The sequence below is a fragment of the Capricornis sumatraensis genome, chromosome 6 (genome assembly GCF_032405125.1).
Source record: "Capricornis sumatraensis isolate serow.1 chromosome 6, serow.2, whole genome shotgun sequence".
Lineage (NCBI taxonomy): Eukaryota > Metazoa > Chordata > Mammalia > Artiodactyla > Bovidae > Capricornis > Capricornis sumatraensis.
The window spans coordinates 92,060,651-92,085,222 of record NC_091074.1 but is presented as its reverse complement, the minus strand read 5'-3'; the positions used below and the strand labels follow the sequence as shown (position 1 = coordinate 92,085,222).

Here is a 24,572-nt window from a genome sequence, read left to right as displayed (position 1 = left end):
CATCACTACCCAGGTTTAGCACATTTCCATCCTCCTGATGACCCTCATGAGATCACTGACAACTGGCCATGGCTAATCCCCCATTCCTACCCCTAGTCCTAGGCTGCCGCTCATCTTTTCTGAACATTTCATACAAATGCCACCACACGGTGTGCAGTCATTTGTGCCTGATTTCCTTCAGAGTATTTTTGAGGTTCATCCACGTTGTAGCATGTGTCAATGGTTCTTTAGTTTTTATTGCAGAATAATATTCTATCATATGGCTACACCACAGTTTGTTTATTCATTTATTAGCTGATGAATATGTGGGTTGTTCCCACTTGGGAGCTATATAACATGCTGCTGTGAATATTCTTATGTGCTGTTTTGCCTGGATGTATATTTCCATTTGGGTAGATTACCTAGGAATGGAATCACTGGGCTGTACAGTAAATTTGTATTTAAGATTAGTGAGTCTGTGTTTCTGCCGTGGGTTAACAGTTGCAGATAATGTCCAGAGGTGGTGTGTGTTGAGTTTCTTCTACTTGGCCCCTCAGGATTCACTCTCTGCTCTTCTTCACCCTCCTCTGTGCCGTAGGAGGCTGACCTGCACCAAGGACCTCAATTGGCCTCTGGTTTCAGCAGGGTTTGTGGGGGTTGGGAGACACTGGCAACAGGTAAGAGGGCGTCAGGAACATGAAGCTGGGTTTCTCTCTGCTCTCTTCCTGTGGGTCAGGGAGGGCTGTGTCCCTCTGCTGAAGGCTGTAGCTCTGCTGAGCAGCCCTCTCCACCCTCTGGTTCTGGTATCTGTTCATCCCCCAACCCTTTCAGGTTCACAGCTGCTGTTGTTAACAGCTCCAGAATATCATAGGTTTTCCACACACTACTCACACTTTGTAAATCAGCCTTTTATTAAACTCTCTGCAAGTTACCCAGAGAGTGTGCTGTTTTTGCCAAGACTTTGGCTAAATTCAGGTTTCAGCTAATTTTTAAAGATGCTAAATCAGAATTCATCAACATCTGTGCTTCAGCTAACTTGACTTTCATTAGAGAGTTTGCCCCTTAGCCTAAGAAAGGGTATCGATAATTTTCCGGAGGAAGTATCTTCCAAGATGTGTGGATTTGCTAGAAGTGTTGCACAGGCACTTTTGCCCTCCTGTGAAGAAGGATGTGGTGTCTGTGAGCACGGCAGAGTGGTGTTCTTGACCTTGAATGGATTTGGCCCTGTGTCCTGCTGAGAGTGGAAGATTCTGTCACCTAACCCTGCCAGAAGTTTGACTGCACCCTGCCCCCAGAACATGATCACATCTACCTGGGATGAGCCTTCACAGAGTGCCTAAGGGACAGATGGCTGGGACTCCACTAAGCTATGAGAACAGGTTCATAATTGCTTTGATGCCTGCTTACTGACAGATGTTCTTGTTGGTAGGATTTGGTCTGAGACTTGTTTGCATTTTGCAACACACCGTCTGCTGGCTAGTTGTTGGGTTGGGGGGGGGTGCGCAGATCTGTAGCCAAAATCTACCTCTAATCACTGGAGACTGCAAGAAAACCCAGTGATTGTGAACAATCAAATAGGTTAGGTCAATAGGCATATTTAATGCCTCCCAGGGTTCCAGTCATTCAGAGTTCTAGTCAGCTCTGCCCAGTCCTTAGGAAGCATATGCACTGTTACCTAATTTTCCTGTATTTATTTAATTCTCCTTTAACTTTTTTAAAAATACTAACCTTTTAATTTTGAGATATTTATAGATTCATAAGTAGCCGTAAGAAAGAATGCAAAGAGATCCCATGTACCCCTTACCCAATCTTGCAAAGTTATCATATAAGTCAGGGTATCAACCTCAATACAGTCAAGATACAGAATATTCCCATCATCATAAGGAGCCCTTGTGTGGTGGTTTGATAAATACCCCCACCTCTGCTCATATCCCTCTCCTCTTTCTTTCTTTCTCCTTCCTTCCTTCTTTCTTTCATTAATTCTTTCTTGAAGTATAGTTGATTTATAATGTTGTGTTAATTTCTGCTGCACAGCAAAATGATCAGTTATATATATTCTTTTCATTATGGCTTATTACAGGATATTGAATATAGTTTCCTGTGCTACAGTAGGACCTTGTTGTTTATACAGCCTATACAAAATAGTTTATATCTGCTAACCCCAAACTGCAATCCTTTCCTCCCCCACCTCTCCACCCCCCTGGCAATCATGAATATGTTCTCTGTGTCTCTCACTTCTTCTTAACCTGTGGCAAATGCTTATCTGGTCTCCAGTTCTATAACATGGTCATTTAAAGAATGCTATATAAATAGAATCATATGCTTTGTAGCCTTTTTGAATTGTTTTTTTTCTGCTCAGCTTAATTTTCTGCAGATTCATCATCCCAATATTCTATTCCTTTTCAGTACTAAGTAGAATTCCATGGTATGGAGGTTACACAGTCTGTTTAACCATTCATCCACTGAAGGACATTTAAGTTGTTTCTGTATTTTGGCAACACAAATAAAGCTTCTATAAACATTTATATGTAAGTTTTGTTTGAACATAAGACTATTGTTTTCTGAAATAAACACTCAGGAGTGCAATTGCCAGCTGGTATGATAGAATTGCCATGGACAGAGGAGCCTGGCAGGCTACAGTCTATGGGGTCATAAAGAGTGGAATACTACCGAGTGATTAAGGACAGCACAGCATGGTAGCTGCATGTTTAGTTTTTTAAGAAATTGCCAAACTATTTCCCAGATTGATTGTACCATTCTCAACAGCACTGTGTGAGTGGTCCATTTTCTCAACATTCTCACCAGCATTTGGTGTTGCTATTTTTTTTCTTTATTTTAGCCATTCTGAGAGCTGTGCAGTAACATATTATTGTGGTTTAGATTTGCACTTCCCTGATGGCCGATCATGTTTATGTCAGTTCAGTTCACTCGTTCAGTTGTGTCCGACTCTTTGCAACCCCATGGACTGCAGCATGCCACGCTTCCCTGTCTAAGGCAAATAACCAGAGTTTACTCAAATTCATGGCCATTGAGTCAGTGATGCCATCCAGTCATCTCATCCTCTGTCGTACCCTTCTCCTCCTGCCTTCAATCTTTCCCCACGTCAGGGTCTTTTCCAATGAGTCAGTTCTTCACATCAGGTGGCCAAAGTATTGGAGCTTCAGCTTCAGCATCAGCCCTTTCAATGAATATTCAGGACTGATTTCATTTAGGATGGACTGGTTGGATCTCCTTGCAGTCCAAGGGACTCTCAAGAGTTTTCTCCAACACCACAGTTCAAAAGCATCAGTTCTTTGGTGCTCAGCTTTCTTTATAGTCCAACTCTCACATCTGTACATGACTACTGGAAGAACCATAGTTTTAACTAGATGGACCTTTGTTGGCAAAGTTGTGTCTCTGCTTTTTAATATGCTGTCTAGGTTGGTCATAACTTTCTTTCCAAGGAGCAAGCATCTTTTAATTTCATGGCTGCAGTCACCATCTGCAGTGATTTTGGAGCCCCCCAAAATAAAGTCTGTCACTGTTTCCACTGTTTCCCATCTATTTGCCATGAAGTGATGGGACCAGATGCCATGATCTTAGTTTCTGAAAGCTGAGCTTTAAGCCAACTTTTTCACTCTCCTCTTTCACTTTCATCAAGAGGTTCTTTAATTCATCTTCACTTTCTGCCATAAGGGTGGTGTCATCTGCATATCTGAGGTTATTGATATTTCTCCTGGCAATCTTGATTCCAGCTTGTGCTTCAACCAGCATGGCATTTCTCATGATGTACTCTGCATACAAGTTAAATAAGCAGGTTGACAATATACAGCCTTGATGTACTCCTTTTCTTATTTGGAACCAGTCTGTTGTTCCATGTCCAGTTCTAACTATTTCTTCTTGACGTGCACAGATTTCTCGAGAGGCAGATCAGGTGCTCTGGTATTCCCATCTCTTGAAGAATTTTCCACAGTTGTGGTGATCCACACAGTCAAAGGCTTTGGCATAGTCAATAAGCAAAAGTAGATGATTTTCTGGAACTCTCTTGTGTTTTCGATGTTCCAACAGATGTTGGCAATTTGATCTCTGGTTCCTCTGCCTTTTCTAAATCCACCTTGAACATCTGAAAGTTCATGGTTCATGTACTGTTGAAACCTGGCTTGGAGAATTTTGTGCATTACTTTACTAGCATGTGAGATGAGGGCAATAATGTGGTAGTTTGAGCATTTTTTGCCATTTCATTTCCTTGGAATTGGAATGAAAACTGACCTTTTTGAATCTTGCGGCCACTGCTGAGTTTTCCAAATTTGCTGGCATATTGAGTGAAGAACTTTCACAGCACCATCTTTTAGGATTTAAAATAGATCAACTGGAATTCCATCTCTTCCACTAGCTTTGTTCCTAGTGATGCTTCCTAAGGCCCACTTGACTTCGCATTCCAGGATGCCTGGCTCTAGGTTGGTGATCACACCATCATGATTATCTGGGTCATGAATATCTTCTTCTTTGTATAGTTCTGTGTATTCTTGCCACCTCTTCTTAATATCTTCTGCTTCTGTTTTACGTCCATACTGTTTCTGTCCTTTATTGAGCCCATCTTTGCATGAAATGTTCCCTTGGTAGCTCTAATTTTCTTGAAGAGATGTCTAGTCTTTCCCATTCTATCATTTTCCTCTATTTCTTTGCATTGATCATTGAGGAAGGCTTTCTTATCTCTCCTGGCTATTCTTTGGAACTCTGCATTCAAATGGGTATATCTTTCCTTTTCTCCCTTGCCTTTTGCTTCTCTTCTATTCGCAGCTATTTGTAAGGCCTCCTCAGACAACCATTTTGCCTTTTTGTATTTCTTTTCCCTGGGGATGGTCTTGATCCCTGCCTCCTATACAATGTCACAATGTCACAAACCTCCATCCATAGTCCTTCAGGCTCTCTTTCTATCAGATCTAATCCCTCCAATCTATTTCTCACTTCCACTGTATAATCATAAGGGATTTGATTTAGGTCATACCTGAATGGTCTAGTGGTTTTCCTACTTTCTTTAATTTAAGCCTGAATTTGGCAATAAGGAATTCATGGTCTGTGCCACAGTCAGCTCCTGGTCTTGTTTTTGCTGACTGTATGAAGCCTTTCCATCTTTGGCTGCAAAGAATATAATCAATCTGATTTTGGTGTTGACCATCTGTTGATGTCCACGTGTAGAATCTTCTCTTGTGTTGTTGGAAGAGGGTGTTTGCTCTGACCAGCGCATTCTCTTGGCAAAACTCTATTAGCCTTTTCCCTGCTTCATTCTGTACCCCAAGGCCAAATTTGCCTGTTACTCCAGGTATTTCTTGACTTCCTACTTTTGCATTCCAGTCCCGTATAATGAAAAGGACATCATTTTTGGGTGTTCTAGAAGGTCTTATAGGTCTTCATAAAATGTTTTTGTTTTTAATTCAAAGAAGTGTAAGGAAGAAAAGAGAAAAAAAAGGTCATTATTTCTTTGCCCAGACAATTCCAATTAAAGATAAAATAATACAGGTATAAAATTAGAAAACTCAAGCAGTGCAGAAAGGCATAGAATGAGAAATAAAGGACTCTCCCCACTCCTGCCCTTACCTGGCCCTTCTCTGTAAAGGTCCCCAGCATTCACAATGTCTTGAGATTCCTTTCAGAAAAGGTAAAGGAAAACCATGGCTATATCCATACTTACATGTTGATATGGAGGTTGATAGTACAGAGTAATTTCAGCCTAACAATCCAGGGACTTTCCTGAGTGGCAAGAGGCTCGTCTATTTCCTTCTGTCTTGCTTCTTCATCTATCCTGTAAGCCTTTGTGCTACTCTTCAAGATTGGAGCTGGGTCATAAGCATATCTGCTTCCTGGAGCCCACTGACAGTACTCAGTCCTGTAACCAGAAGAAAGACAAGGAGTGTCATCTGGTCATGTGCCTGGGAAGAAGATGGGGGCAAGTTTTACTGGCCTGCTAGCAGTCTCTTAGCAGAAATTACACCTGTATGTTTACCTTTTGCCCACATGAGCACAAATGGGATCCTGGGTCCCACAACCATAAACCCTTGTTTAAACTTTGCTTGTTCATTTAATAATGTAACAGGGAGATCTTGCCATAGCAAAGGCGAACAGATGGCCTTCATTCCTTTTAATGATTTCAGGTTATCCTATCCCAGCAATGTACCATGTTTCTTTTATTGGGATGGGCTTGCCTTTTATTTTTGTATTTACAATAATGTTTCAAGACGCATCTTTGAAAATAAACCTACATATATCCAGGAATACATCCCTATCAGAAAGATTGCTGGATCAATGTGTGTGTGCACTCAAATACCGGATACGATTGCCAGATTGTCTGCTATACTATTAAACCAATTTTAACTGACCCTCTACTACTATAAATTTTAATATTTATATACATATAATATGTACAATATATTTAAACATTATAAGATTTACTTTTCATCACTCTCATATATGTAAACATGCATTCTTGGCTATTAATGCGCACAGAGTGCTAGAAGCACAATATAAGACTAAAGATTGTCTGGTTTAATTTCTTCATACCTGGGCGGTTTTAGTGCCACCCCCCAACATCTGGGATGGTAAAAATGCTACAAGCTCCAGTGTGTCAGACAAGCTGTTAGAATTCTTCTCAAGACAGTGATCCTGGCAGATACAGGTAATGGCACAGAGTTGCCTCTTCAATTAAAATCCCTTGGCTCAGCCCAACCCAAGAAAAAACAACTGCTTTTCTCTATTCTTAAATATTATCCTACACGTACTGGCAATATATGATGGTGTCTTATGCTGTTTCAGCAAGGAATTTCTTCTTCCTAATGTCTAAATTATCCTAGTCTAAATTACTTCAGCTGCACTGTAAGCTTATTTGCTTTCATCTTGCCTTAAATGAAAGCAGCAGCTTTTAATTATCTTTATATTTTCTTGGCTTCATTGCTTTGTTCCTGTGTGGCTTGACTTCCACCCTATAATTTCTGATTCAGGCTTTGAATATCCTAAATTTACTGTAGTTTGCTGTGGCTGTGTGCATGTGTATGTGTGTGGAGAGAGGGAGGTGTACCAGACAAGAATGTATATAATGAATAAGTGAAAGTCGCTCAGTTGTGTCTGACTCTTTGCGACCCCATGGACTGTAGCTTGCCAGGCTCCTCAGTCCATGAAATTCTCCAGGCAAGAATAGTGGGGTGGGTTGCCATTTCCTTCTTCATATAATGTCTGAATGTGATTACAAAAATAAAAATTGAAATGAGTGCAGTATCCCTTATCACCAAGCTTAAGAAATACAGCCTCACCAGTTCCCTTGAAGCTTGTCAGACCGGCACATGTGTCATGCCTTTGTGTTTCCCCTCTCTCGCCCCTGGAGATGTAACACTATCATGAACATCGTGTTAATAATTTCCTTAGTCTAAAAAAGTTCTGTAGCATGTGTGTGTGTCCCAGTACATTTGGTTGCATTGCTTGATTTGAACTTAATGTAAATTGACTCATATGCCTTTTGGAATCTGTTTCTGCTTCTGATCAATACTGTGCTTTTTGAAATTCATTCATGCTGGTGTGTGTAGAACTTGGTTCATTCGTTTTCAGTATTGTATGGTATTCCATTATATAAATTGACCCAATTTAGTTATTCATAATAATTTAATTCACAATGGCCACAGATAAACATAAGATATTGGTGGCTGGAACAGCTAAGTGTCCCTCAAATCCCTATTCTTCCATTGTATAAAGTTGTAGCTGGTAGGCAGCTATCCAGCCAGGGAATTTCCCAGACTCCCTTACATCTAGCTGGAGTTTTGTGACATTTGCCCAGTGAAATCAAGTAGAAACAATGTGTGTCACTTGGTCAAAGAGGTTAAGGGAAGGGTTGTGTCTTCTCCACCCTCTTTCAGTCCTCTCACTGGCTGGATGCCAACAGCCAGGGCAACTTTAGAAACCTAAAGTTGAAGGTGGCAATGCCTTTCTCTGTTGTGGGTCCTAAAGAATTATGTGTAATAGAATCTGTTATATAAGATAAAAACCAAACTTCATTGTGTGAAACCACTGAAATTTTGGAGTTATTTGTTATAGAAGCTTAAGTTATCCTAACTAATGCAAACTAACAAGAAATGTCCAAGATTTTTATGAAGAAACTTCTAGAAGTTTTAGAAGAATGCAGAAGATCTGAATAAATAGCATGTTATGGATGAGATAACTGATTTCTACAAAGATGTAACTTTCTTTTTCAGTTCAGTTCAGTTCAGTTGCTCAGTCGTGTCTGACTCTTTGCGACCCCATGGATCGCAGCACACCAGGCCTCCCTGTCCATCACCGACTCCTGGAGTTTACCCAAACTCATGTCCATCTAGTCAGTGATGCCATCCAGCCATCTCATTCTGTCATCCCCTTCTCCTCCTACTCCCAATCCCTTCCAGCATCAGGGTCTTTTCCAATGAGTCAACTCTTCACATGAGGTGGCCAAAGTATTGGAGTTTCAGCTTCAGAATCAGTCCTTCCAATGAACACCCAGGACTGATCTCCTTTAGGATGGACTGGTTGGATCTTCTTGCACTCCAAGGGACTCTCAAGAGTCTTCTCCAACACCACAGTTCAAAAGCATTAATTCTTTGGCGCTCAGCTTTCTTCACAGTCCAACTCTCACATCCATACATGACCACTGGGAAAACCATAGCCTTGACTAGACAGACCTTTGTTGGCAAAGTAATGTCTCTGCTTTTTAATATGCTCTCTAGGTTGGTCATAACTTTGCGTCCAAGCAGTATGCGTCTTTTAATTTCATAGCTGCAATAACCATCTAATTTCAATATAATACATTAAAAATACAATTTTATCATTTACTTGGAAATTAAACAAAGAAGAAAACACAAAAACATTTTGAAAGAAAATAACAAATAGTAGAGACTTCCTCAGACACCAGATATCAAAGCCTATGATAAGATGATCAGAAGTGGCACTGACATAGAAATTAAGAAACAGTCCAATGCAACAGAACCAACAGGTCAAAGACAGACCCACATACATATAAGAACTGGGCATACGACTGAGTATTTCAAATCAGGGAAAAAATGGATAAATAGAAAAATGTTGCCAAGACAATTAGCCACCCATTTTGAAAAAAATAATACTGGATGATTTCAATCTCACACTATTCTCAGAAAATAAACAACAGCAACAAAAATCAGCAAACTACAAAGGGTTATAAGAAAATGTATTTATATCCTTGAGATTAGGGAAAATCATAAAGGAAATTCCAAAAAATAAGCAAAATATTAACAAACTTGATAACATTAAATTAATATTATATTAATATAATGTATGGAAATAGCACCATAAGCAAAGGAGAAAAGGAGACTGTGCAACCCCATAGACGGCAGCCCACCAGGCTCCCCTGTTCCTGGGATTCTCCAGGCAAGAACACTGGAGTGGGTTGCCATTTCCTTCTCCAGTGCATGAAAGTGAAAAGTAAAAGTGAAGTTGCTCAGTCGTGTCCGACTCCTAGCGACCCCATGGACTGCAGCCTACGAGGCTTTTCCGTCCATGGGATTTTCCAGGCAAGAGTACTGGAGTGGGTTGCCATTGCCTTCTCCGACATATATTATATACATATATATATATATGGCAAATAATTAATACCAAGAATATATAATAAAAATAAAACTCCTACAAATTGATAAGAAAATGAACACCCAAAGAGTAGAATGGGCAAAGGGTGTGTTCTGGTTATATCTAGACAAACCTGTAATTCAAAAAGATAAATGTACGCCTATGTTCATAGCAGTGCTATTCACAATAGCCAAGGCATGGAAGCAACCTAAATGTCCATTGACAGATGAACGGGTAAAGAAGATGTGGTGCGTACACACAGGGGAGTACTACTCAGCCAGAAAGAGAACTAAATAATGCAATTTCAGCAAAACAGGTGAAACTAGAGAGTATCACACTAAGCGAAGTAAGTCAGAAAAACACAAATATCATACAATCTAAAATATGACATAAATGAAACTATCTACGAAACACAACAGGCTGGAAGTTGCCAAGGGGGAGAGGATTAGGAAAGGGACATATTAGGAGGTTGGGGTTATTGGATATTAGCTTTTATGTAGAGAATGGATAAACAAGAAGGTCCTACTGTTTAGTACAGAGAACTATATCCAATATTCTATGATACGCACCACACCTTCTTTATCTATTCCTCTGTTGATGGGGATTATACAACAGAATATTACTCAACCATAAAAAGGAATGAAATGATGCCATTTGCAGCAACATGGATGGACCTAGAAACTGTCATACTGAGTGAAGTCAGACAGAAAGACAAATATGATATGATATCGCTTATATGTGGAATGTAGAAGAAATGGTGCAAATGAACTGATTTATAAAACAGAAATAGTGCCACAGTTGTAGAAAACAAACTTATGGTTACAAGGGGAGATTGGGATTGACATATACACAATAATATATGTTAAATGGATAACTAATAAGAACCTGCTCTATTGCACAGGGAACTCTACTTAATACCCTGTCATGACCTATATGGGCAAAGAATCTAAAAAAGGAATGGATAACTCATTCACTCTGCTGTACAGCAGAAACTAACACAACATGGTAAATCAACTGTCCCCCAATAAAAATTAAAAATATGAACACAGTGGGAAATTTTTTCAAAAACGGTGCACTTAAAGGTTCATTGATGATGGGCAAAGAAACAAAATGTGATACAGGCATGTAACGCACTATTTTTGAGCCTTGAAAAGAAAGGAAATTCTGACATACTCTACAATGTGGATGAATCTTGATGACATGCTTAGTAAAATAAACCAATCACAAAAAGAGAAAAACAAAATATTCTGTGATAAACCATAATGGAAAATAATATTAAAAAAGGAGTGTGTGTGTGTGTATGTGTGTGTGTGTGTGTGTATATATATATATATAAAAAACTGAATAACTTCATTGTACAGGAGAAATTCCCTGGAGAAGGGCATGGCAACCCACTCCAATATTCTTGCCTGGGAAATCCCATGGACAGAGAAGCCTGGTGGGCAACAGTCCATAAGGTCACAAAGAGTCAGACATGACTGAAGTGACTTAGCACACACACATAGAATGCCACTTATAAAGTGTGAAAAAAGAAACCCCACAAAACAAACTTCTGTTTCTGTATGTACTTATGGAAGCGTGTAGGCGGAGAAAGTCAGAAAGGAGGACCAACACCAAACTAAAGATAGCAGGAGCCTGGCAGTGCTGGGGAGGTGGGACTGTGAGGGCAGAGGGGACATCTTTTACAATCAGAATATACTTGTGTATTTAATACAATTTAATAAATCAAAATAGCAAAAGACATAAATGCTGAGGCTTCAAGTCCAGAGATTCCCTTTATTTTTTGCAAAACCAAATTTTACTTGAAACACAAATATGTTACTTTCTGCAAACAAATCCATGACACGTATCTAGATAGTGAGGTTAAATAGCCACTTAGTGCTCATTTAAGTCTACAGCACCTCTCAGGTGCTGAGAGAGTGGCCCCATGCCCTGGACACAGGTGTCTGGGCTGGTTCTAGGCGGTGACAGTTCAGGCTAAAGTTTAATGCTTTGAATATTGGCTTCATGTGAGTTCCGCAAGCTTCCCTGGTGGCTCGGACGGTAAAGTGTCTGCCTGCAATGCAGGAGACCCAGGTTCGATCCCTGGGTTGGGAAGATCCCCTGGAGAAGGAAATGGCAACCCACTCTAGTACTCTTGCCTGGAAAATCCCATGGGCGAAGGAGCCTGGTAGGCTACAGTCCATGGGGTCTCAAAGAATCAGACATGACTGAGCGACTTCACTTTCACTTTCACGTGAGTACCACACAGTGGCAGCTCTTGATATTATTAAAAAGGGAGCAGCGCACTAAAGGGAAGGTTACAGAGAGGTTTGGTGAATGACTAATTCTCACCACATTAACACGCAAACTTAAGTTACTGTATCAGCCATTCTAAAATCTGTATAGAAATACCCAGGAAGATGTTAGCCTCCTTCAAGGCTAGTTGTAGACCAGGACATACATTTTGGGAGTTGGGTCCCTTGCAATGTCTGTAACAGGAGTGTCCTTGAGTGCTGTGGTGGCATGACAGGTCATTTTCTAGAAGAGTTGCCTGGGGCCCAGCAGCTTCATCCTTCATGCCCTCCTTGGTGCACGTCCAGTTTAGGGGACATACTCTTGCCTGGAAAATCCCATGGTTGGAGGAGCCTGATAGGCTACAGTTCATGGGGTGGTGAAGAGTCGGACACGACTGAGCGACTTCATTTCACTTCTCTTCTTGGGGTGAACAGGGAAGAGAAACTCAGTAAATTAGGTGAGAATACAGACTTGGGCTTCACACTCACCCTGCAGTCCCCCTTAGCCCATGTAAGTGACTTAGGAAGAAGGAATAGCTGCCAGCAGGGTCTGAGCAGTTGTCCTGCACTCCTGCTGGGGTCTCAGTTTATGGTTGGTGGCTGAGTGCTCAGATGAGGGCTCTGATGAGGGTATCCTTTCTGCAAAAGCACCAGTCCACATGGGTAGGATGCAGGTGGGACTGTCCTAGAGCCCCTCCAGTGACAGGTTCATGAGACAGTGGTCAGGAAGCAGCTTAATGGTCTGGCTAACACCATTCTTTCCAAGAGCTGCTGACCTGTGAAGGAGAAGCTCCAGTCCTTGGTCGTCAGTGTTTCTGGAGGAGCAGCAAGTGGAAAACCTGGGCTACATGTAGTGTGGAGAAGCTGGCGTGCTGGGCACAGAGCTGCCTGTGAGGGCAACGACCAGTGCCTGGGGTCTGCTTGGTGTGGGTGTCTGCTCCAGACAAAGTGGCTTCCACTTCCTGCAAGGGAGGAAGAAGGCCTGGGCCCCCGCCCACGTGGGGAGGCAGGGCTTGAAGTGGTCTCTCTCCTCCCTGCTGGAGAGTCAAATGTGGTTGAAATCACAACTTCGATGGACCTCGTTTAGCCAGTTTTTGTTTCCTTGCCAAAAAAAAAAAAAAATGCAGGGAACCAAATTCTAAATGACAATAAATACCTTTTTTCTCCACAATATTGCTTAGGAAAATCAAGAGCCAGCAATCCAGTCATCCTGAAGGTCCTAAGAGTCATGGGCAAATGGAGTTTTCCTGGTGAGGCAGATCCCTGCCTGGGGTGGCCTGGTTCTGTGCTGAAGGCCTGTTGGGTTACCTGACACCCAGGGGATGTGATCCTCAGAAGAACAGAGATCCCAGAGTAAAAAATGAGACCCAAACCAACCAGGGGTCTGCTCTTATTGGCTTTAGGCTGATGCCAGAGCTCTGCTAAAGGATACGGGAAGGTGGGCAGACACCCCCGAGGGGCTGTCCTGGGCTGGGAGGGAAACTGGCAGAGGGGTGGAGGGTCCATAGTGCTATTTCCATGTCAGAAAACCCTAAGTAGCCTAGATTAATGCTCTAACAAGTCAACTCCAGAAATCCATCATTTGCAGCGAGATCTGGAGACCAAGGTCTCCACCAGATGCTAGGGCAGTGGCAATGATGGTAGCAGAGGGCTGGGTGATGCAGAGATGAGACATGCTGTGAAGTCAGGATTCACCACTTCACATTGTGAATCAAAGTCCTGATGCCAGACCAGTCCCAGGCACAGGGAAAAAAGAAACCGTAACAAAATTCCACATTTTGTTCACAGAAGAACATAGGAGGGGGGTTCTAGAAATACTGTGGCAGTGTGCTGTGCTTTGGAATGGAAGCAATGTTTCTCCAAGGAAGCAAGGGTGTGGCAAAGCAGTGGTACCCGCCAGGGAAGGCCGCCATCCACACTCCAGTGCTGGAAGCCCACCTTGAGACTCATGAAGTGGCAGGAATGCCACGGAGGCCGGCAGGGCTAGAACAGCTGCTTGAAAGAAAGTGAAAGTGAAAGTCGTTCAGTAGTGTCTGACTCTTTGTGACCTCATGGAGTATACAATCCATGGGATTCTCCAGGCCAGAATACTGGAGTGGGTAGCTATTCCATTCTCCAGGGGATCTTCCCAACCCAGGGATCGAACCCAGGTCTCCCACATTGCAGGCAGATTCTTTACCAAATGAGCCACCAGGGAAGCCCAAGAATACTGGAGTGAGTAGCCTATCCATTCTCCAGTGGATCTTCCTGATCCAGAAATCAAATCGGGGTCTCCTACATTGCAGGCGGATTCTTTACCAGCTGAGCTGCCAGGGAAGCTCCAATGAAGCATCTGTAATGAGGTAACACTTGGTTCTTGGGAAGGTGGAGAAAAAGTCCAAGACCACGAGCACCATGAACTCAAACCCAGTTAGATCGCATCTGTTGAATTGAAACCTTTCTTTTAACTTGTCGATGAGCTGCTCCATGTCACACTTGCAGAGGTCGCTGCTGGTCTTGGTGCAGAGCCTGCAGTTCTGCCTGTTGAGCTCACCCTGCAAGACCAACTTCTCCAAGTCCCGGTAGACATGGACACCGTCATGGCTCCAAACCCCACTTCCTGGACAGGTTCTGCATTTCTGGTTTTAAAGTTCTAATTTTGCTTAGCGTTAGCTCAATGTGCAGGGACTTCTCCGGGAAAATTTTGTTCATGCCCTTCTTGAGGTTGGGGGGCTTCACGTGTCCTGTCACTGGGGTGATGTAGCAGATGAACATGAAGACGGCGCTTGTGCTTGCCGCAGGGCCCCTAAGAGTCATCCAGGAGGTTGGGGTTGTACTCCAGGGCATCCCCGAGTTGTCCCCTAGTTCTGAGCCAGCAGAGTGTGGGGATGCTGGACCAGGGCTGTCTGTCTTGAGTGTGACCAGGGTGTTGGTACAGTATAGGAACTTGACGTAAGACACAGCCTTTCCATTTGCCCCCAATTGGAAGACTATCTCAGAAGAGCTGCTCGAGGGATGGGTCTGCTTCTGGCTGGCCACCCTCAGGTCACTGACCCGCAGCCTTCTCTGCAGGGTGGGGCTGAGAAGGCTGCACAGAGGGACCGCTTGGCGCAGATCAGAGCGGTCCTGCTGTTCTTGGAGTCATGCTGCCTTATGTCCTTGATGAAGTGAGTCTCTTCTATGCCTTTGAGTCTGGGGATCCAGATATATTTGGTTCTTTGAAAGATTCCATTGCATCTTTCAAGGGCAGGCCACAAGCCTTCTCTGGCACTGTCCAGGCTCTGTCCCAGTCTGAGGGCTGAGCAGCCCCTGGGGCATCAAGGCCCTGCAACAGATGGCTGCGACAGGGGCAGCAGGTGCTACTTGCTGTGCAGGCCCGGACTCTGGGGCTGCCCGTCGAGGGGAGAAGATTGCAGCCTGGTTGCATCTTGAGTCCCCTTGCCTCTGTAGCACCTGCTGGGTGGCAGCGTGGCTGGGTATGGGCCCAGGAATGAGTGGGGTGCTGCACACGCTTTGGCCACTGCCCTCAGAGATCGTTAACTGGATGGTTTGGGTGGGAATTGTTTTGTTCGTTTGATGTCTTCCTGGGTGATTCTGAGACCATAGGTTTAAATATTGGCTATTGGAGACTATATGGTAAAGTCCTCAATTCAGCCTGAGTGTTTTTATAATATAACTTGTTAAAAATTTGGCATAGTGTTTGCTTTGGCAGCGTACATGCTAACACTGAAGTGATGCAGACAAGAAAGCATGGGCCCCGTGCAAGGATGACACGCAGATCTGTGAAACATTCCATATGGTTGTTAGGACGGCAAATTTTATATCATGTGTATTTTACCAAGGTTTAAAATTGTAACAGTTTTGTTTAATTAAAAACATTAAGCAGGATTTCAGTTAATTGAGCCTTGTCGCTATAATCTGAGCTTGGGTTGGAAAAGAATTTCCAGACAGAGTATTTCAGAAAGGAGTGAGTTTATTAAGAACAAAGAGCAGAGATAATGAAGGTGCTGCAAGCACAGTGGGCTGACCTCCTGACAGACCAGGGGAGAGCCCACAGGAAGCTATTAGAACGGTGGACTGGCTCAAGGGAGAGCCCACGGAAGTGATAGATACTTCTGAACAGATAGTTCTGAATGAATTGATACTTCTGAATAGATAGGGATGCTGCAAATACAACAGGCCGACTTCCTGACAGACCAGGGAAAGATGACTCTTCGTGGGTTAGTAGCCAATTTTTGGAGCCTCAAGACAAAGACAATTCTTGCTGGAAGGGTAGCATTAAGTGATTGATTAGGGGACTATAGGGTGAGCAGCGGGGTGGGCATTTTTGCCTCATATGGGGTCAGGAACTGGCCAATAAGGATCGGGGGCTTTTGGCAGCGGTTACAAAGAGGCTCAGTCATTTCTGGAGATGACCTTGGCTCTGGGCTCCGCCTCTGCGGCCTTGGTGCACAGCCTTGCACCTGTGGGCTTGAGACAGGACTCCATAAGTCCATTGTCACTAACTCAAATATTGTCTGTTTCTCTCCACATGAACATTGGTTTTCCCATTTTTCTTCAGGCAAAACTCTTTTCTCACCTGTAGCATTTTTAGGTGTGAGGAGTCTGGGCCTGTCTATGACCACCCAGCACATGTGTCCTCTGGGCCGTATTAATGCACACCACTTCTGCACATTGTTGCTCTGCCCCTGTGAGTCGAGGCATTGTCCATTCTGAAGAGAGTTCCTTCTAATCTCAGGAAAACATCCATTTGCTCTCCAGTTCCCTATTTCATTTTCTATCCTGTTGGGAGCCAGAGAACAGAAAGAGGGGGCTCAGGTCCAAGACTGTGCCTGAGTGAAGAGAACCACAAGATCGTCCTCGTGAATAGGAGGCAGCTCAAAAGTTGATGCAGAATTTTTTTTTTTATTATAGGTTGTTGCCCTAGACCTTGTTACATAAATCATAGTATAAAATCCTCCAAATTCTGAATTCCAACACACATCTGACCATAAATGCTTCAGGTAGAGGGCATTCAGATCGTGGATCTGTACAGAAAAGCACTTAGAATAGTAGCTCCTGGTATGTAATGCGTGCTCAGTGGATTTTGTCTTGTCCGACCCTGTGGTCTGTAGCCCTCCAGGCTCCTCTGACCATGGGATTCTCCAGGCAAGAATACTTGAGTAGGTTGCCATGCCCTGCTCCAGAGCATCTTCCCAACTCAGGAACTGAACCTGTGTCTCCTACATTGTAGGTGCATTCTTACTGCTGACCATGAGGGAAGCCCTGGTGTATAATAAGCATACGCAAATACACTACTGGTATTATGTCATGTTTAGCCTGGCCCAGTGTGGCTGTTTTACTTAGCCCAGAAACCATTGTCACATTGGGCACATTTAAACTTAGGAAGATCAAGCATATTGCCCTATGACCAAATGGGTGATGCCCCAACTCACTTTAATATAACAAGCCTTCCTTGTCTGCTTATCATCTCTGTTTTGGTTTTCCCATCCCTACCTTCAGTTAGCAAGACAGGGATTCAATGTCGTGCTTATCAGCCGGACACTGGAAAAACTTCAGGCCATTGCTGCGGAGATTGGTGAGTGACTCCAAGAAATAAGGGGGACGTTTGTGGAGCCCACTAGCCAGGTCTGCTCACATCCTGCCTGCGAAGGCATCTGTCAGCATCCTTACATTTGCTCTCTGGTGCCTGGGGTAACAGCCTCCTTCGGGGAGCCCAGTTTACAAAGTTGAGTGCAGGACATAAGTGGCTTGAGCTCACTTTAGTTCATCAGTGATTCTTTGGGCTTCATGAAGCAGAAACACATTCACCCCACAAATAGGTCCACTCCTTTCTTGTGTCTAGGGTCTGTCTCTAGAATCAGATTCCTTCATCCAGAGGCCTCAGCTGTCTGAATGCTTCAGTTACTTCCTTTAAAAGCAGGGACTTCCCTTCCCTATGTCTGTGCTGTGCTCCTTGCAGAGGGATGAGAGACAATGCTCACTGCTAGTTGCTGGATTAGAAAAAAAAAAGATTTGATTCAGGGCTGCCATGTATGGTGTGAGGGTTGTACATTATACAACCCTAAGAGATAGGATTTATATTATAATATTTTATTTTGATAATCCACTCTGAACTGTTTTTAGTCAATAATGATCATCATATCCCCTTCTGAGCATTTGAATTTTAATAATTAATTAATAACTTAGTGATTAATAAACTTAATGCAAAGGAATGAGTTTTCAACTATGAAGACTCATGAAGACCATAGAAGGCTGTCTGGGGACACTCTTATTTCCCTGGGAGAAATTTGGATAAGAGAAGACCGTGGGGGAGTATGTGGCTGAACAATCACAATGAGGAGGCTCAGTGCCCTTGAACCAGTGAATTCTGCTTTTGTTCTCTGACTGGGTATCTGAAATAACTTTGACCAGGACTAGGACGTTCTTCAGTATTTTCCTTACTGTGCACTTTTTATTGTCTTTTTGAAAAACAAGTAGTGTCTTTGAAATGTCCCCCAGGCTATGCCTTAAGATCACTTGCTCTAGAAATATTGGGTCTAACTCCAAAGCTGAGTGGGCAGCAGCTAGTGAAATCTGCCTACGGTTTTTATATCTAAGAAAAAGCTCCCACAGAAGGCAAGTTCACATAGACCAGTGGAGAGAGGATTGAACTTGGAGGGAGCAGAGTGTGGGTGCCCTTAGTCAAGCTAGTAAGCTCCTTAGAGCCTTAATTTTCTCCTCCAGAAAGTGGAGACAATACCTACTTCATTCTTGAGAATATTAAAAAAATATACTGTGCGTGTAAATGTTTTTATAAATGCTAAAGAGTTGGACAAATGCGAAGGGTTTCTGAGTGTACGTGGAGAGGACCTGATACTCACTGAGCACAAGGATTACACTTTGCTCTAACAGCCCTTAGCCCATGGGTCTGAAACTTGAGCCTGCACCACAGTCACCCCCAGTGCGTGTGAAAACAGATCACCAGGCCCACTCCCAGTGTTTCCTGGTTCAGTAGGTCTGGGTGGAGCCTGAGATTTTATTTCTAACAAGTTACCAGTGATGCTGATGCAGAGGTCTGCTGACCTTGCTTTGAGAAGTATTGTATTAAATCAGTTATAATGCCTTTACTTGTCACTGCAGTGACTCTTAGAATCACACAGAAACCATCATTCACAAATCTTTTAACACATTCCAGCATTTATCTGAGGCTATTTCTTGTTTCTAATTAAGATGATGGGCTTGTGCTCTTAAGTGTCTGTTCTGTTCAGGTAATACTCAGGGAGTATTAGGGGAATAGGGACAAGAGGGGGATTTGGACACCTGTTCGTTGAAAAATAACTATTGTCTCTAATGCAGAGTGGACTATAGGAAGTACTGTGAAGATAATACAAGCAGATTTTGCCAAAGATGACATCTATGAGTATATTAAAGAAAAACTTAAAGGCTTAGAAATTGGAATTTTAGGTAAGTAAATTGCAATAACGCAAAGCTTGTCGAAATAAGTCAGTGAAATAATGATTTTAGTGTGACTTGATTATTCAGAAGTAGCTTAAATTTAACCCATGACTGTAAGATGTAACATTAAACCGAATATTAAAGTTCAGTTCTACAAAAGGCATTCCTGGGTTAACAGATTTGTATATGGTTTTGGAATGTAGCAAACCTACATGGTTTCAATCTTCCCAACCATATTTACTAGTATTAAAATATTTTTCTTTCACTGAAGGTTGACATTTGACAGGAAGAGGGAAACTTTGGTCTAATGGAATTAGTTTAGTAAACAAACATTGCTGTGATTGATTCATGAAGTAGTGAGTCAGTATGGTTATTTCAGGATAGAGTTTCTCATTTGGGAAATAAGACACAATTTTTTTTTTCTGTGATAATTTATAGATTATCTGTTTTGTGATCACATACACAGTATGGTGTATTGTAGAGAGAAAGAGGATTTTGATTTTCAAAATAATTACATATTTACTAATAATAATGTTAAATGTACTCTAGGAAAATTAGAAAGAGCAGATGAACACATAAAACAATTATGAGTTCCTTAAAGTCTTTAACAGCCTGAGCTAGCATCTTGGTACATATCTTTCCAGATACATACATGCATATTTTCAGAATGAGGATTAAACTTACATACTGTTTTGCAACATTGAAAAAATTATACATCACAAATGTTCTCCTAGGTTTTAAAAACTCTGAGCAGTCATAGTTTTGAATGACTGCATTGCATCCCACCATATGGCTGCACCGTGATTCATTTTATCTGCATTGTACTATTGGACCACAATTTTTTCCCTTCCAGTTTCCTCACTGTTATGGAATTATGTTGCAGTGAACAGCCTTTTATATACATCTTTTTGTACATGCTTTCTTGGAAAACTTCTCAAGAGAAGAATTTCTGGGTTGAATATGATAATTTTTAAGGCTTTCAATAGACATTTGCCATGGACTCTTCTGATATCTTTTTCTTTTTTTTTGCCTTTCTTGGTCAGTCAACAATGTTGGAATGCTTCCAAACCTTCTCCCAAGCCATTTCCTTAACACGCCAGATGACTTCCAGGTAGGCTTGTACTGTTCTGTGGATGTTTTCCTCTCCCCAAGTCCTGAGCCCCAGCTGGGTAATACCAGGACTGGGAAGGGGTGATGGGAGTGTGGCCAAAATTCTGCAATCCAGGTGGACGACTGGAGGTGTCCCCTTCAAGTTCTCACCTGAGTACTTGATACATAGTGAAGGGTATCACTGTTCTGGACTATCTCTAGGAAAAGAACATCTTCCCTCTTCTCCACACATCAAAATTCACTTGTCCCAGTCTTTTGGGGGCTCTACACTGTGCTTTATAAGGGAGGTAATGCTGCCTAACAAATTCATAGCTCTGGATTCAGTAGGAGAAAGCTTTCTTTGCCTTTCAAGGTCATAAGATTTGCTCAACTTTCAGTGTGAAAGAAGTCCATAATACAGACTTTGTGGCTGAGGGTGTTGTAAGTTCAACAAGCTTAACTCAGACCCATGACTCATTGTTGGTCTTGAGTAAATTTATTATGCATTAACAGTCTTTGAAGGCGCTGTATTTTGACTCTTCTCCAGGCTTTCACCTTTGAAAGCAAAGGGTTATACCAATTTTGAACAGGCTATGATGCTTCTATTCCCCAATCCTGTAATTAGTCCTAAAGGTTCCACGTAAGCCCCAAGTGTACTGCGTGGACGAATAATGCCCGATTGCTCGGACACTGCTGAACCTCACCAAGCCTCTTCTGGCCACATGTCTAACTCCACGTTCCCTGTTTCTGGCATGAGTCTTTGTCTCTTCATTAAGCTCATTGCATTCCTGCTTCTCTTTATTTGCGTCTACATTGGTACTTATCTATGTGTCTGTCCCTCTTTCCTTCTTTGTGTGTCTTGGGTGATTCTAGTAGTTTCTTTATCTGGCTTCTGTAGTCCAGAACCTCTACCTTATATTATGCAACCATTCATCTTTATAATCTTTATGTTAGTGTCTTCTAGACCCACATATACTAACCTCCCTTTCTTCAGCTGGAAATTAACCATCTCCCTTTGAGCAACAGTGTCCATATTCCTCCCTAAATTTTCAAGGAAGCGCTTAATTGACTTCTATTCAAGATCACATTCTTGGAGACTCATAGTGTAGATGTCAGATTCTTCAGTTCTAGGGCATTGTTGCTGAATATCAACTTGGAGTGTAGTTTGCAGACTACGTGATACAACCATTCAGGCACACACTTTTGTCCACTTCGTGGTGCTTTAGCACTGAATATTTCTCAAGAGAATTTCTCAAATGATCCAGCTAAATCATGACTGTGATTATCTATTACAGAGCCTCATCCACTGTAACATCACCTCAGTTGTGAAGGTATGTGATCAATGTAGGTGCTCAGTGCATTAAAATGTAGTAGCCGTTGGAATTTGGCGACTCAGGAGAACTGGTCCCTTCCCTGTAAATGTAGAGTTCTTTAAAATTGAACTGTACTTGATTGAAAGACTATGCAGTAGCCTTTTAATCGTCTTAGTCTTTTTTCATCAAGAAAATACAGTGGATTCACTCTCCCTAGCATCTGAATCTTATTTCTGCATTCGGTTTTGTCGTATGTCAGAACATATGAGGCCTGATGATGGTGAAACTTATTCAGGATTCCAAAGCAACTTATAAAAATTAGTACCTTCCTCTGATTTTAGTTTTTGTAAATAGAGGAAAGATCACTCTGTTTGGAAAAATGACAGAGACTGTAGCTTGAATTTTATAGACTCTTGTTAAAACAATATTTGTTGAATTGAAGTTCAAGTGCCTATGTATTCTGATTCCAGATCAGTTACTAGTTAATTAGACAGCATTGGGCATGCTATTTAGCTCCCTTGAACTTCATATTCTTCATCTGCTATTAATGTATTGAGGCTTGAAGTAAGTGGTATGTCAAGTGCCACTTAGCCCCAAAAGATAAAGTCTGTCACTGTTTCCCCATCTCACTGCCATGGAGTGATGAGACCAGATCCATGATCTCAGTTTTCTGAATGTTGACTAGTATCATTTAGTTATTCCAAAGGAACCATCTGGAAACACTAGAGTTCTCTATCAAGGGCAAAATTGGAGAATGAGTTGAGGGCAAAGGGAAGGTAGGATAAGAGACTAAATACTGGAGCGTTTGAGACAGGGACCCACGAAGTCCAGTGTTGTCTCTCTAATTGGGATCACTCATCCAATCAGGCTTTTGGGAGACTGAGAAATGCTGTCCAACAGTGCCGCACCTTAATGAAGTTGGGAGGATCAAGGCAAGGGTGTTGCTCCAGAACTGGCAGGGAAGACCTCTTCCAGGGGCAGTAAATTGGAGTGGGGAAGGGATTTTTCAATCCTGTTGTAACTCCAGCAGACCAGCAGATGTGTATCTAGGGAGCTATTTCATAGACCGCATGCAGGCTAACAAGGCTGTTGTTGAACTGAAGAGATGTCCTTCTTTATCTCGTACCTTGTTTGTGAGATGGACACTTGTTAGGTTTCCTGACAGCTCCCTAATACTAACTCCTCAGTGAGTTTTACAATGGCCAACCTACTTTTACCTCTCTGCCAGAATGAAGGGAGTCTGGGAGCCTCAGTGTTCGTCCGTAAGTCAGTTCCATAGCTTTTCACTCCATTTTCCACAAAGACTTCAGTTTTAGGAAGAAGAAACTAGAGGCCTCTGAACTGTTTGCCATTTGTGTTCGGTGCCTTCGGTAGGTTCCAGCAGACTCTAATGTTGCCAAAATTACCTCCAATGAGTGTCAGCAGACTTTCAAGGCCATTTGAGAAGCTGAAGTTCTTTCTCCAGTTTCTTCCAGCACCTATTTCCCAAATTCCTACTGCCCATTGCTACTTTGTTTCTTTAAAGGGCAGGGCTTAACTTGGGCCTTCTCTTATAGATGACACAGCTGATTCTGAAACACATGAAATCAAGGTAAGTTCTTTCCTTGAAAAAGCTTGGAGCAGCCTGTGCTGCCTGGTCTGGCAGTCAGCTGACTTGGAATCAGGGGGACAAGGTTCATCTGCTGCTGCTTTAACAAATGATAAAACTGTGGTGAGTGGGACATGGAGATTATGGTTGAAAGCCTAACATTCTGGACCAGGTCAGCTTTGCCAACAGATAAGCATATTTGAAGATCAAATGTAGCATATACTGGAGGGCGGAAGAAAACAGCAATTCCAGCAGACCTTGTATTTAAAAAAAAAAAAACAAAAAACTAACTCACAAAGAGCTTAAAAGAAACTTCAGAAGTTGGCCTGAGACCATTTCTTTGTTATTATGCATTTCAACTCTTGTCAGAATGAATACTCCAACTTAGGAGTAAAAATCACTATCCCATCAGCGCCTCTATTTATTCCACATTTTAAATCACCCTAGTACAATGCCCATTTGGGAACTGGTTTTTCTCAGGTGGTATTCATTAAAGCAAATGGTTGATAGTTTTATCTTCCCTAGAGAAAGAAGGGGCTTGGCCCTGGTATTCAAATGTGAAGTTTCTTGGTTTTTCTGGATTGAATCCATCTATTAGGGAAGGGTTAAAGATACTGAACTTCCAAAGGGTAAGAACCTCAGAGACTTGTGTAGGAGTGCCTGTGTAAGCTGATGATGGACTGTCAATTCCACCCAGGACAGGATTCTACATATGATATCTTTCCTCTTGTGGGTCATTTTTATGAGTCAGAAGGGACTTTGAGCTCATGTGGTCACACTTGAGAGAGAAGGCTCCCTTCCCCCTTGAGTCTTGTCTGAGCTGAGCTGGTTCTTTGCATTTTCATGGGGGATCTTTGCTGTAGCTGAGCCCCTGTTTCCTTGTCACCAGCCCTTGAGGTCAACTGGCTACCAACTGACATCACTGTATGGTAGGTTCACGATGGAGGTGAAGTTGGACTCATAGTTCTCGGAAGCAAAATGCTTAGCACACACACAGAAACCTAGAGAGGATGGAAGTTTCCTAGTGTTCAGAGTCCCTTTGTTTTCTCCCTTCTCAAGGTGTAATCAAGTATCAAAGTAACTGAAACTTTGTTTCATTGCCTGTTAGGCAGAAAGGTCTCATCTTGAACATATCTTCCGGGGCGGCCCTCTTTCCCTGGCCTCTGTACTCCACGTATTCAGCTTCCAAGGTGAGTGACAGATGTAGTCCAAGTCTCTGTCTCCTTCTTCCCCTTGGTTTTCCCATTTAGCACTTTCCTTCAGATCATCTGGCAAGCTGATAGGCAGATTTGCCTAGAGGCCCTCTTCTAGGTACAGGGA

At 42.4% G+C, this 24,572-nt stretch overlaps 1 protein-coding gene, 1 non-coding gene and 1 pseudogene across 2 annotated transcripts in view; 2 read left to right on the top strand and 1 right to left on the bottom strand.

The window, feature by feature from the left end:
- The window catches only part of HSD17B3 (hydroxysteroid 17-beta dehydrogenase 3), a 50,203-nt gene that overhangs the window by 9,239 nt on the left and 16,392 nt on the right, over positions 1 to 24,572 (top strand). The window contains exons 3-8 of the mRNA XM_068974450.1: positions 17,328 to 17,403; positions 19,164 to 19,271; positions 20,306 to 20,373; positions 21,647 to 21,682; positions 23,221 to 23,255; positions 24,361 to 24,442. Coding sequence (XP_068830551.1) covers positions 17,328 to 17,403; positions 19,164 to 19,271; positions 20,306 to 20,373; positions 21,647 to 21,682; positions 23,221 to 23,255; positions 24,361 to 24,442 — 405 coding nt within the window. The remainder of the gene's footprint in view (positions 1 to 17,327; positions 17,404 to 19,163; positions 19,272 to 20,305; positions 20,374 to 21,646; positions 21,683 to 23,220; positions 23,256 to 24,360; positions 24,443 to 24,572) is intronic.
- On the bottom strand, positions 14,121 to 17,223 carry LOC138081215 (CDK5 and ABL1 enzyme substrate 2-like; annotated as a pseudogene).
- Positions 15,526 to 15,627, top strand: LOC138081563 (U6 spliceosomal RNA). Its single transcript, XR_011145022.1, has one exon. It is a non-coding gene; the product is annotated as a U6 spliceosomal RNA (small nuclear RNA).